We start from the raw sequence: 12,876 nt of genomic DNA on the forward strand, positions 1-12,876 counted from the left end.
ACGTTTATTTTTTGAGAGACAGAGTGAAAGCGGGGAAGGGGAGCGGGGAGAGTGCACAAGTGGAGGAGGGGCAGAGAGAGAGGGAGACACAGAATCTGAAGCAGGCTCCAGGCTCCGAGCTGTCAGCACAGAGCCCGACAGGGCGCTTGAACCCACGAACCGCAAGATCATGACCTGAGCCGAAGTCGGACGCTCAACCGACTGAGCCCCCCAGGGAGCCCTGGCAGCGCTTTTATGCTGCGTCTGCCTTGTCGCCGTGCTTTTAGCTGTGTGCCTTGCAGATGGTAGATTCTGGTGACCAGTTCTGGAATGGGAGTCTGGCCTCCTCCCACTCCTCTCTCATTCCCAGCCATTTGTGTAAACGAGTGCTGGTTAATTTCCCTAAACTAGTACTTTATTTATTTATTTATTTATTGAGAGAGAGAGAGAGAGAGAGAGAGAGCAAAAGAGAGCATAAGAGAGAGAACACAAGTGGGGTAGAGGCAGAGAGAGAGAGGGAGTGCGAGACTCCCAAGCAAGTGCTATGCTGTTAGTGCAGAGCTCGACACGGGGCTCTGTCTCATGAGCCACGAGATCATGACCTGAGCTGAAATTGAGAGTCAGAGGCCCCACTGACTAAGCTACCCAGGTGCCCCTAAACTAGTACTTTAGGTACTTGTGTGCTTGGTACTGGTATGACGCCGCCCATTACCTCTGTGCCCGTGGTTCTCAAACTTGGCTAAGGATAGGAACACCCCGGGGAAGGTTTCACAACTCCTGTCTGGGTCAAAGCCCATTCCCGGAGCACCTGAGTGGCTCGCTCAGTTAACCGTCCGACTTCGGCTCAGGTCATGATTTAATGGTTTGTGAGTTTGAGCCCCGCATTGGGCTCTCTGCTGACGGCTTGGAGCCTGGAGCCTGTTTCAGATTCTTCCTCTCTCTCTGCCCCTCCCCTGCCCATGATCTGTTTCTGTCTGTCTCAAAAGTAAAGATTAAAAACAAAAAACAAAACTAAGAAAAGCCAAAACCATTCCCGTTGAAGCAGGATGCTTGGGGCTGGGAGCCTGGACTCCGTTGTGTTGTTGTTAAGATTATGAACCAGCGATTTCCAAGGCTAACGTGGGAGCGGGAAGATTGGGAGCAAACCATGTGGGACTTTGACCTTCTGCATTTCCTAGACCTGTTCAGGGGCTCACTCAGTGTGTCAGAGGATCCCCTACAGCTCCAAAGTCCTCTTTTTTTCAAAAGCCTCCCCTGATAATTCTGGTGTTCAAGGCTCTGCCAAAACTAACTTCCACGCATCTGTCCACTTTTATACCTTACCCTCTTACCCAGGGCTGCTCAGCCGAATGTGCCCCTCAACCTCGCTGCTCAGCCCAGGGTGTCATCTCCTGGTCCAGCCCTGTCCAGCCCGAGTGCCTCGGCTGACACTACTGTCCCTCCCTCCCGAGCTCCAGGAGCACGTGCCACTTAGGCTCCACTGTTGTTGGGCGGTGTGTCGCACCTTAGTATCGATCTCCGTAGGTCTCGTCTGGGACCACAGAGCCAGACCTGCGCTCCTCTCTCCAGAGGCAACAGTGTGGAGGGGAAAGGGAGGAATGTGGCACAGCTGGGAACCAGGACCCTGTTTTCCTTATCAGCTCCCCTCCTAATTTTCTTAACCTTGTGTTGTGTCCCTGGCTCTTTTTTTGTACACGTGAACACACAGTTTCACACGCACACATGTGCGATGCTCCTTCAGCGTAGAACGGGGCGCTGTCAAAGATCCTACCTCCTGACGTCAGAAGTAGGACCTGGCCCAGATCAGGTACTCAGTTTGTTACCCATCGCCGTGATTACTCTAGTAAGATTGCTAAGGGAAGCAACTGGAGATTGTTGTGTTTGTTTTCCATTATTGAAAAACACATTTGCTGAGTTCCCTCAGTGGATGAGTAATGTGTGGGGAGTTGAAAGGTTTTTTTTTTTTAATGTTTTATTTATTTCTGAGAGAGAGAGAGAGACAGTGTGAGCAGGGGAGGGGCAGAGAGAGAGGGAGATACAGAATCCGAAGCAGCTCCAGGCTCCGAGCTGTCAGCACAGAGCCCGACGTGGGGCTCGAACCCACGAACCGTGAGATCATGACCTGAGCCGAAGTCGGACGCTCAACTGACTGAGCCACCCAGGTGCCCTGAAAGATTTTTAAGAAATGGATTGTTCACGTTTTCAAGCCAAAATCGGGACATTGGGGCAAACAGCCACTTTCCACATTTGTAGTAGGACAGCCCTAGTCCGTCCTCTTCAGAGCAGGGCCTCCTGGTAGAGACGCAAGGTGCGCTTAGCTGTTCTCTGTAAAACAGACAGGAGGTGAAAAGGCTGTCACAGAAGGAAAAAGCAAGGGACCTTGGGGAATTTATTGTGGATTTTTCAAAGCCTCCCAACCCTTTGAATAACAAATAGAAACCCAGCAAATGTTTTGAGAGAGGTCCTGCAAGCTTAGATGTCAGGAGGGGGTGTCCTGCGCCCCCAAGTCCCCAGCGCGTTTGTTGTAGCATAAACAGGACTTGCTGTTCCTGTTTTGTGAAGCTCTTCCCCAGACACCTGGCTTCCCCTCCTTGCTCGTTGCTGTCTGTTCTTTTTTCCTGTCTTATTTTCCTGTCGGCACCTACCGGCCCTCCACATGTTGGGTCTTATTTACCTTATGCTCCTTGAGCAAGGACTTTGCCCATCTGGTTCGCTGCTCTGCGTGCCCGTGCCTGGGACGGTGCTCAGTACAGAGGAGCCCTTCCATAAGTGTTCGTCGAATGTTCCGTAAGTGGATGAATTCAAACATGTTGCCGGCGGCACAGCGGTGAAGTGGTTGGGAGCTGGTTCGGGGTGTAGTTCGCAGCAGGCGGTACCGCTTGGCCAAGTGGCTCTACCTCTTCAGGCTGATTTTCTCGCTCGTAAGATGGCGATGGGAATGATGCCCGTCCCCTGGTGTTTTGTGCGGATTAAGTGAGTTGCTGCAAATGAAGCCTTCAGAACAGAGCCCAGCTCACAGTATTTCCTGTAATAGCCATGCGTGTTGCTGGATTTACTATCGTCGTCCTTCCTGTTTGACTTGGTGGCCAGAGCTAACAAGTGAAGCTCAAATCACACAGAAGGTTGCTTTTCAAGAGCCTGAAGCATCCTTGTCCTTTATGCCTCTGATGCAGGTTCTCCACATACGATGCCACCTGCCAAATTGCACAAGAAATTGCCGAGAAAATCCAGCAGCAAAATCAGCACGGAAGAAGTGGAGAAAATACAATCAGGGTAAGGGCAGGAAAGAATTAGGCCCCAGGGTGGCTCGTTTGAGCTCTGAGGTCTGCAAACCCTCCTACTGCTAAGGCTGTGTGTGTGTGTGTGTGTGTGTGTGTGTGTGTGTGTCCGTCCGTCTGTCCGTCCGTCCGTGTGGCTGTGAAGCTTACATGCATTGACCTTACAATCAATCAGTCAGTCGTTGTACCTGAGACGGATTGAAGCATGATGGCTGTTTAATCTCTCCTGTTTAACCGTAAAAGTCTCTAACAATTTCCGAGTCCAGCTCAGACCCCAGAGAGTAAATCTTTCAGGCTCTGCAGGACAAGAGGTGACACCCTCACCTCTTTGAGGATCTGTTCTTGTCAAGAGGAGAATGGCCTTTTCGACATTTTCCATGTAAAAATGTAAATAGCTTGAAGGCTGTGTAAAAACAGTGGTAGGATTTGGTGGGGGAAATATGTTTTCTAGACCCTCATGGGTTCACCCTAGCACCTTCAATTGAGACCCCCGCAGCGCGGGTTTCTTTCTAGCCTTCCCCCATTCCAAATTGGTGTTTTTCTTTTCTGGCCCTCAGAAAAGTGCCAGAGAGATCTATTTGTTCATGTGGTCTGTCTTATGGGTTGCAGGAAACAGTTTCAGAATTACTACACAGGCACCACCACAGACCTTAGGTTTGAGTTTGTCTTTACTTTTTGTTTTTTTAGTGTTTTTTATTTATTTTTGAGAGAGAGAGACAGAGCATAAGCAGGAGAGGGGCAGAGAGAGAGAGAGGCAGACACAGAATCCGAAGCAGACTTCAGGCTCTGAGCTCTCAGCACAGAGCCTGATGTGGGGCTCAAACTCATGAACTGTGAGATCATGACCTGAGCCAAAGTCGGACACTTAACTGACTGAGCACCCAGGTGCCCGTCTTTACTTTTTTTTTTTTTAATTTAGAACATCTCACTAAGAGTACTGAAGTTAATCTAAAGTTATTACAATGGATTCTTTTTTTCTGCATTCTGTGCTATCCTTTGCATCTGTTTATATTCTTTTCTTTTCTTTTTCTTTTTTTCTTTTTTTTTTTTTTTTTTTTTTGTTTTTTTTNTCTAAAGTTATTACAATGGATTCTTTTTTTCTGCATTCTGTGCTATCCTTTGCATCTGTTTATATTCTTTTCTTTTTTTTTTTTTCTTTTTTTTTTTTTTTTTTTTTTTTTGGTGCTCATTAATCCCCTTCACCTTTTTCATCCATCCCTCCCCTCCCCTCCAGGAACCATCTGTTCTCTGCAGTTAAGAGTCTGTTTCTTGGTTCGGCTCTCTCTCTCTTTTGTTTTCCCTTCGCTCTTTTGTTTCTTAAATTCCACACGTGAGTGAAATCGTATGGTATTTGTCTTTCTCTGACTTCTCTCACTTAGCATTATACTCTCTAGCTCCATCCATGTTGTTGCAAATGGCAAGAGTTCATTCTTTTTTATGGCTGAGTAATGTTCCATCGTGTGTATCCAGCACATCTTCTTTCTCTGTTCAGTTATCAGTGGCATTTGGGCTCTTTTCATAATTTGGCTATTGTAGATAGAGCTGCAGTAAACCTAGGGTGCCTGTGTCCCTTTGAATCTGTGCTTTGGGTAAATACCCAGTAGTGTAGTTACTGGATCGTAGGGTAGTTCTATTTTTCACCTTTTGAGGAAGCTCCATGCTGTTTTCCCCATTGGCCGCACCAGTTTGCATTCCTGCCACGAGGTGCTAACAGTGCACAAGAATTCCTTTTTCTCTATGTCCTCGCCAATATCTGTTGTTTCTTGTGTTGTTGATTCTAGCCATTCTGACAGGTGCGAGGTGATATCTCATTGTGGTTTTGATTTGTATTTCCCTGAGGAGGAGTGATGATGAACATCTTTTCATGTATCTGTTGGCCATCTGGATGTCTCCTTTGGAAAAGTGCCTGTTCATATTTTCTGCCCATTTTTAAATTGGATTACAGTGAAACCTTGGTTTGCGAGCATAATATGTTCCGGAAACATGCGTGTCATCCAAAGCACTTGTATATCAAAGCGAATTTCCCCATAAGAAATAATGGAAACTCAGATGATTTGTTCCATAACCCAAAAATATTCATATAAAAATGATTATAGTACCATAATATAATAAGATAATAAAGAAAATGCAAAATATAAAGAAAAATAAACAACATGCACTTACTTTTAAAAACCTTTGTGGTGGTGTGAGGGAGACAAGAGAGAGGAGGGTTACTGTGTAGGACGACTTTCACTATCACTAACGGATGTTGGCTACAGTACGGTATTAATAAACTTGTGTCATAGACTGTATTTCATTTAACTGGGTATAAGGCAGCAGAGGAAAGGGTCTCTAGCTGCAGGCAGCCTGACCTAGACTGGAGCAAAGTGTTGTGAAGCTCACTCTTGTCTGGAAAAGCAAAGGACTATCCATGGGTGCTTTGAAGTGACAAAAATACACTAGTGCCACTTGAGGGCACCTTCCAAAGTTCTGAAAAATCACTGATTTCTCACTGTGGCCTGAGACTGAGCATCCGAGCATGGAAGCTGATCACCCACAATCCCACAGCTAGAGAGAGAGAGAGAGAGAGAGAGAGAGAACCATTGGCTCAGTTGTGATCATGACATTCAGCGGCATATACTACTCGTATTGTAAGACATAGCTCGTTTATCAAGTTAAATTTTATTAGAAGTGTTTGCTCATCTTGTGGAATGCTCGCAGAACAAGTTACTCGCAGTCCAAGGTTTTACTGTATTTGGTTTTTGGGTGTTGAGTTGTATCAATTCTTAATAGATTTTGGAGACTAACCCTTTATTGGACTAATAGATTTTGGAGACTAACCCTTTATTTGTCCTTTGCAAATATCTTCTCCCATTCAGTGGGTTGCCTTTTAGGTTTGTTGATTGTTTCCTTCGCTGTACAGAAGCTTTTTATTTTGATGTAGTCCCAGTAGTTTATTTTTGCTTTCATTTTCCTTGCCTCAGGAGACATATCTAGAAAAAGATTGCTATGGCCTGTACTCTCTTCTAGCATTTTTATAGTTTCAGGTCTCACATTTAGGTCTTTCATCCGGCTTGAGTTTGTGTTTGTATTTGGCTTAAAAAAGTGGTCCAGTTTCATTCTTCTGCATGTCACCGTTCTGTTTTCCCAACACCATTTGTTGAAGAGACTGTCTTCTTCCCTGCTTTGTCGAAGATAAACTGACCATTAATTTTTGGTACTTCTCCATGTAATCGTTTTCATTTCTGGTTTCCTCTTCCTCTGGTACTTTTTGCAGAAACGAGCATCTGTGTGTGTGTGTGTGTGTGTGTGTGTGTGTGTGTGCGCGTGCGTGCGCGCGCGTTCATTTCTNGGTACTTTTTGTAGAAACAAGCATCTGTGTGTGTGTGTGTGTGTGTGTGTGTGCGCGCGTGCGTGCGCGCGCGTTCATTTCTCTTTCTTTTACGTAAGATACTCCTTTGCATCTTACTCTGTTTATTTAATACTGTATTGTAGTAATCTCTGCATATTCATTCTTCAAGACCTTCGCTGTTCTTCTTTAGGACTGCGTAGTGTGCTGTTGCACAGATGTGCTCTAGTCTACTCACCCTGCCTAAGGATGGGCATTTACATTCTATCTCCTGTTTTGCCGTTATGAATAATGCTGTAATAAATAGCTTTATGTTTTTCTTCCCCTTTTATTTGTGGAGGTGTCTTTTAAGGGTGAATTCTCAGAACCTGGGTGGATGTGATTTCTTATCACCTGTCGCCAAATTCCCCTCCACAGAGGTGCCGACCCTTCGGTACCCTGACCGGTAATGCATGAGTTTCTATTTCTCCACAAGCTGGCCAACAAGAGGGTGTTGTCTGATAAGTGAGATATGGTATTTCGGTGTCGTCTCAAATGTGCGTCCTCCGTATGTGAATCAAGCGAAGTGCATTTTCACATGCTTACACGTCATTTACGTATGTTTTCCTGAGAAGTTCTTCTTTTTTGCCTTTTTTGAAAAATTGGATTGTTGGTCTTTTTAGTCTTTAAGAGTTCCTTATATAGTATGGAAATTTGTTCTTGATGACATATTATAATTTATTTTCTTTATTGTTTGTTGTTTGGCTTTGCTTATGGTATCACCTGGCATGGTTTTGTTTTCTTAAACAGAGTTGGCTAGCAATCATTAATTGCTTCTGTATTTTCACTCATAACTTTTGTTCTTTCTGGAATGTGAGGGGATTTATTTGTTTTCTTCGAATAAACATATGGTTTCACTCGTTTACATTTAGATCTCTGATTCATTTAACTGGTACATCATCTTGGATAGTTAATTTCTAATTATAAATGAGTTTTCAGTGTGGCCTGTGGTAGAAAAGTTGCCCAGTGTAGACTTTCTGGATTTGGGTTGTATAAAATTTTAAGCCTCTTGAACATACAATTCTGTCCCAATTTCTGATTATCTTTTAAAAATCTTTCTCATTCTGTTAGGTGCAAGTATACAATAGTTTCATATGCTTTTTAGAAAATAATTTCTGTCATTGAACATATTTTCGTGTGTTTATTGGATACTTCTCTTTCTTCCTTTGTGAATTGTCAGTATATGTCCGTAACCTATTTTTTTAAATTTATTTATTATTTTGAAAGAGAGAGCGAGTGTGAGCAAGGGAGAGGTGGAGAGAGAGACGGAAAGAGAGAATCCTAAGCCGACTCCATGCTGTCAGAGCAGAGCCTGTTGTGGGGCTCAATCCCACAGACCTTGAGATCATGACCTGAGTTGAATTCGGGTCAGTTGCTCAACTGTCTGAACCAATCACGTGCCTCTGAGAAAGCTCTTTCATACCCAGAGATTATCTAAATATTTAATCGTCCAAATTTTCTTTAATCTCTCCTTCTGTTTTTATTTTATTTTTAAACATGTATCTAAAATATTTGAAGTTTATTTTGTTATGTTGTAGGCACCTAATTTTATTTTTTCCCATTTGCTAAATTATTCTTTACCTGACCCTTAAAGATATGAAATATCCCTGGGGTGCCTGAGTGGCTCAGTTGTTTGAGCATCTAACTTGCTCAGTTCGTGATCTGGCGTTTGTGAGTTCAAGCCCTGTGTCAGGCTCTGTGCTGATACCTTGGAGCCTGGAGCCTGCTTTAGTTTCTGTGTCTCCCTCTCTCTGCCACTCCCCCACTTGGGCTCTGTCTGTCTGTCTCTCAAACATAAACATTAAAAAAAAAAAAGATACGAAGGTTCTTATTTTTTTTGCATGATGATATGACTCCTGGACCTTCTATCGCCCTAATGAAGCTTTCGTTAACTGCCAGCATCATACTCCTGTCGTTTTTTTTTCTTTTTTAAATTTTTTAATGTTTTATTTACTTCTGAGAGAGAGAGAGAGTGTGAGTAGGGGAGGGTCAGAGAGAGAGAGGGAGACACAGAATCCGAAGCAGGCTCCAGGCTCCAAGCTGTCAGCACAGAGCCTGACACGGGGCTCAAACTCACGAACCGTGAGATCATCACCTGAGCTGAAGTTGGACGCTTAACCAACTGAGCCACCCAGGCGCCTCTCTTGTCGTTTTTATGCAGACTAATATCTCATCATTTAAGTCCTCCTCTATCACACATATTCCTTGTCTTTTAAATCTCTCTTTATCCAAGTTTTAGAATAATTTCTCATAGCTTCATTACAATTCTTTTGTGCTGTGCCTCAATTACTGCCTCTTTTCCCATAAGAGAACTCCAGATGGGACTTTGAATAGACGTGTAGTTAATTCATAGATTCATTGGGGAACATTTACATTTTTACAATATCGAGTGTTTCCTTTCATTCATTTCTCCAACAGTATTTACTGCACAGTCACAACGTGCCAGGCACGGTGCTAGATATTATTTTAGGTTTTGTTGGTTTTGTTAATGATGTTTAAAAAAAATAATGAAAAGAAATTCTCCCTACCTGTTTCTTAAATTTAGAAATGCCCTTGATTTTTTGTTTTGTTTGTTTTCATTTTAAGATTACCAGACTGACTTCTTTTGTGGTTTCTAGTAATTTGTCAGTGGATTCGCTTAACTTTCCCAAATAGACTTCTCCATTTACCCATTATGATAATTTCATCGCCTTCTTTTTTTTCAGCCCTTGTGTATTTCTTTAACTTGTCTTATTGTGTTGGTCAGACCTTCTAGACCAATGTTGAAAAATATTGTGGTTAAGGTAGTAGCGCTCCATTCTTAGTTTTCTTTCTTTCTGTTTTGTTTTTAATTAGTGTCCTCTGTGCTTTATTCATCATACATTCATTCTGTTTGTAATCATTAACACTATCGGCTTTAATATTAGATTTGCTAACGTCAAACTCTTCTTGAATTACCAGGATAAACCCTACTTGGTGATGGTATGTTGTCATTTTAATGTAATTCTGAATTTACTTTGCTAATATTTTTAAAGACTTTTATGTTTTATAATCCTTACAGGAGATCGGGTTTGTTTGCTTATTGTTTCTTTATTTTCTCCAATAACTCTGTCACTGCTTGTTATCAGGGTTGTATTAGCTTAAAATACAAATTAGGCTCTCCACCTTTTTCTGTGCTTTGGAAAGTTTCCTGCAGATTATGATAATGGAAAGCTTTTCGTGATTATAAAAGTAACCATTTTCTTATAAAATATTTAAAAAATCCACTACTTAGAGATAACTGCCCTTAACATTTTGAAATATTTAGTTCCTAGATTGATTTTTTTCCTCTGTGGGTGACATTCATTTTATGACTTGATTTTCTTCTCTTTTAATAAATTATGCTGGCTGTCTTTCTATGTCGGCAAATCGAGATTTCCATCGTACTTTTTTAATGGCCACATACTCTTTCATCTCTTGAATGCTTCTGAGCTCTAATTTTGTAGACTGTTCTTTAGTTTGGGGTGTGTGTGTGTGTGTATGTGTGTGTGGTGCTATGTTTGTTTGTTTGTTTTGCTCTTCTGGAACGAGGGGAAATCTGCTCTCCTTGGTATTTCCTCATAAACACTGTGGGTGGCTTCTCCACCATTCCCAGAGGTACTAGAATAGTTAAGGTTAGACATCTTTGGCCGCTGATACCTTTGAGGGTTGCTTGACGTGTGTAAGCCCCTGGCCCGCCCCTGGGGTTCTGTTGTTTGTCCCTTGGTGCCTGTGACCCTGCGAATCCTAGGGCGGGAGCCCTTGCTTCCCCTGAGGTTCTGTGATTGTGACTTTGCACAAGGTAGCAGATGAAATCTGTGCGGGTCCGCCTTGGTACACCTGCCTCCCACTTCCCGCACGGCGGGCTGTATTTAATTTACGTGGACAGCTTCATTTTTCATATTTTCTCATTCCCCCGGAGGTCCTCCCCACCCTCATTCTTTTTTTTTTTTTTTTTTTTTTTTTTTTTNAAAGTCGGGCGCTTAACCGACTAAGCCACCCAGGCGCCCCATCCCCGCCCTCATTCTTTAAGGTAGCACTCAGGAGTCACAAGCAGCAATTTCCTCCTGGTTTGTAGAACCTACTGAGAAAATTCACGCAGTCCTGGGAAAGGAGTGACGGGTGGTGAGCATCGGGGAGAGGAGTGCGCTGCTATAAAACTTCTACCTGCGTTTTAAGTAAACCAGTGTGTTCGGAGCAGACCAGCCGGGATTGCAGCGCCACCTGATGTCTTGTCATCTGAAGCAAGGTTGAGGGAGCCTGGGGTTTTCACTGGCGAGTGAAGACCGGGGAGCCCAATTTCCTGCGTGGCTCCACGGCAGAGAAGTGGGATCAGAGGGTAGATGCTCAGGGGACAGGATTCAGACTGTGAGGGCCAGGGGGCCGGTTTCCAGTCACTGTGTACCCAGGTAGGGGCTGGCTCTCCACTGGGTCCCCTTGTAGAGCGGATGCTGGCGTCAGGTGGGTGGCTTAGCACCCCAGGGTGTCCTTGGGAAGGTAAGCGTCTCCGCCAGCTGGTCCTTGAAGGAATCATGATGTTTTACGGGATATTTTTCGTAGACCCCTTCCCCCCCCACCTCTGGACCAGCGCACTTAGGATGTGTTCTTTTCTTTCCAGCTGACCGTGACAATCAGAGCTTTGTTGCAGAGTCTGAAGGAAAAGATCGCCCTTTTGAAGGACTTATTGCTAAGAGCTGTGTCAACACATCAGATGTATCCATGTAAACATTTCCACTTCTTCTCTTGGGTGGGAGGAAAAAAGCGGTCTTATTCTGAGAAAGGAAGGAATCCGGGCCACCCAGATTTTTTTTTCCACAGCTTGAGGAAGACCTGGGTTCCCAAATATTGCCCACAATCTCGATTTCTATTTTAAGTGTCTGTTGTATACCCTGCAGTGAAAACGCTGGGGAGGGGAAGCATAGACTGACGAATGAACTCATGTGGCTGCTCTTTGGGTGTGACCTTTACTGGGGAGGCAACTGTGCAGTCTCTGCCCAGAGTCCAGCGCCGCCACATGACCCGAGGGCGGGGAGCTACTGCTCCCACCAGGAGGCCTTCCATGGATTATGCTGGACTTTCCAGGGCTCTGAGTGATCCATTTTCTTTTCCGAGAGGCCAACGCCAATAGCCACCATAGACCTTTGGTTTTTTTTTTTTCTTTTTCTTTTCTGTTTATGTAGATTACGGAGACGTGACTCCTTTGCCTTAAGGAGATGTGATTCCTTTGACTTAGTGTTCTTGTTTTTTTTTTTTTTTAATATTTTTTCTTTATTTCTGAGAGAGAGAGAGGCAGCATGAGCAGGGGAGGGTCAGAGAGAAAGGGAGACACAGAATTGGAAGCAGGTGCCAGGCTCTGAGCTGTCAGCATAGAGCCCGACCCGGGACTCGAACCCACGAACCACGAGATCATAACCTGAGCCGAAATCGGACCCTTAACCGACTGAGCCACCCAGGCGCCCCTCCCTTAATGTTCTTTGAAAAGCACAGCCCCCAGGGTGCTTTGGGAGGCTGGGGAAGTGGGTGGGGAGCAGAACATTTGCTTGAAGCAACTTGGGCTGTGACCTGCACCTTACCTCCCACTGACCCTGCCAAGCACTGAAGCTTTTTTTTTTTTTTTTTTTTTTTAGAAGTGTGTCATCTAATCAAGTTAAATTCTCGAATTCCCTTCCCTGAACCAGCCCTTTCAATCTGAGTTTATAGGGGCTTGAAAACCAGCCTCCGACTGGTCCTCTCTCATCATTTTTTCAATTGTCACTTTGTACCAAGAAGCCAGACATTGGTATTTCAGGAAACGGTGCTACTGCCTGATTTGAAATGGGAAAACGTAGGAATATTGCCTTTTAGACAAAATTGTAGAAAATGTTTTAGCAATTGTTTTCTCCAAGCGTAACCCCTTTATGCTACCAGGGAGGTTCGTTTAGATTAATCTCGTGATTTTCCAAATTTTCAGTTACTAACACACTAAGGTTACAAATAGAAGTTTAATTTCAATAAAGAACAGAGGCCTTATTTTTTAACCCAGTTGGAATATTCTTAAATAAATTTTAAAAAATTTTTTAATGTTTTATTTAATCTGAGAGGGAGAGAGAGACAGCGTGAACAGGGGAGTGTCAGAGAGAGAGAGGGACACACAGAATCTGAAACAGGCTCCAGGCTCTGAGCTGTCAGCACAGAGCCCGACGCAGGGCTTGAACTCACAAACCCTGAGATCGTGACCCAAGCCGAAGTCGGACGCTTAACCTACTGAGCTACCCA

General features: G+C 44.0%; 1 protein-coding gene across 1 annotated transcript in view; it reads left to right on the forward strand.

The window, feature by feature from the left end:
• The first annotated feature begins 2,966 nt into the window (after positions 1 to 2,966).
• STX8 (syntaxin 8) overlaps positions 2,967 to 12,876 on the forward strand; it is a 233,480-nt gene continuing 223,570 nt past the window's right edge. Inside the window, exons 1-3 of the mRNA XM_077746725.1 lie at positions 2,967 to 3,019; positions 3,153 to 3,252; positions 11,240 to 11,334. Coding sequence (XP_077602851.1) covers positions 2,967 to 3,019; positions 3,153 to 3,252; positions 11,240 to 11,334 — 248 coding nt within the window. The remainder of the gene's footprint in view (positions 3,020 to 3,152; positions 3,253 to 11,239; positions 11,335 to 12,876) is intronic.

Source organism: Crocuta crocuta, unplaced genomic scaffold, assembly GCF_008692635.1.
Source record: "Crocuta crocuta isolate KB4526 unplaced genomic scaffold, BGI_CrCroc_1.0 scaffold139, whole genome shotgun sequence".
NCBI classification, from domain to species: domain Eukaryota; kingdom Metazoa; phylum Chordata; class Mammalia; order Carnivora; family Hyaenidae; genus Crocuta; species Crocuta crocuta.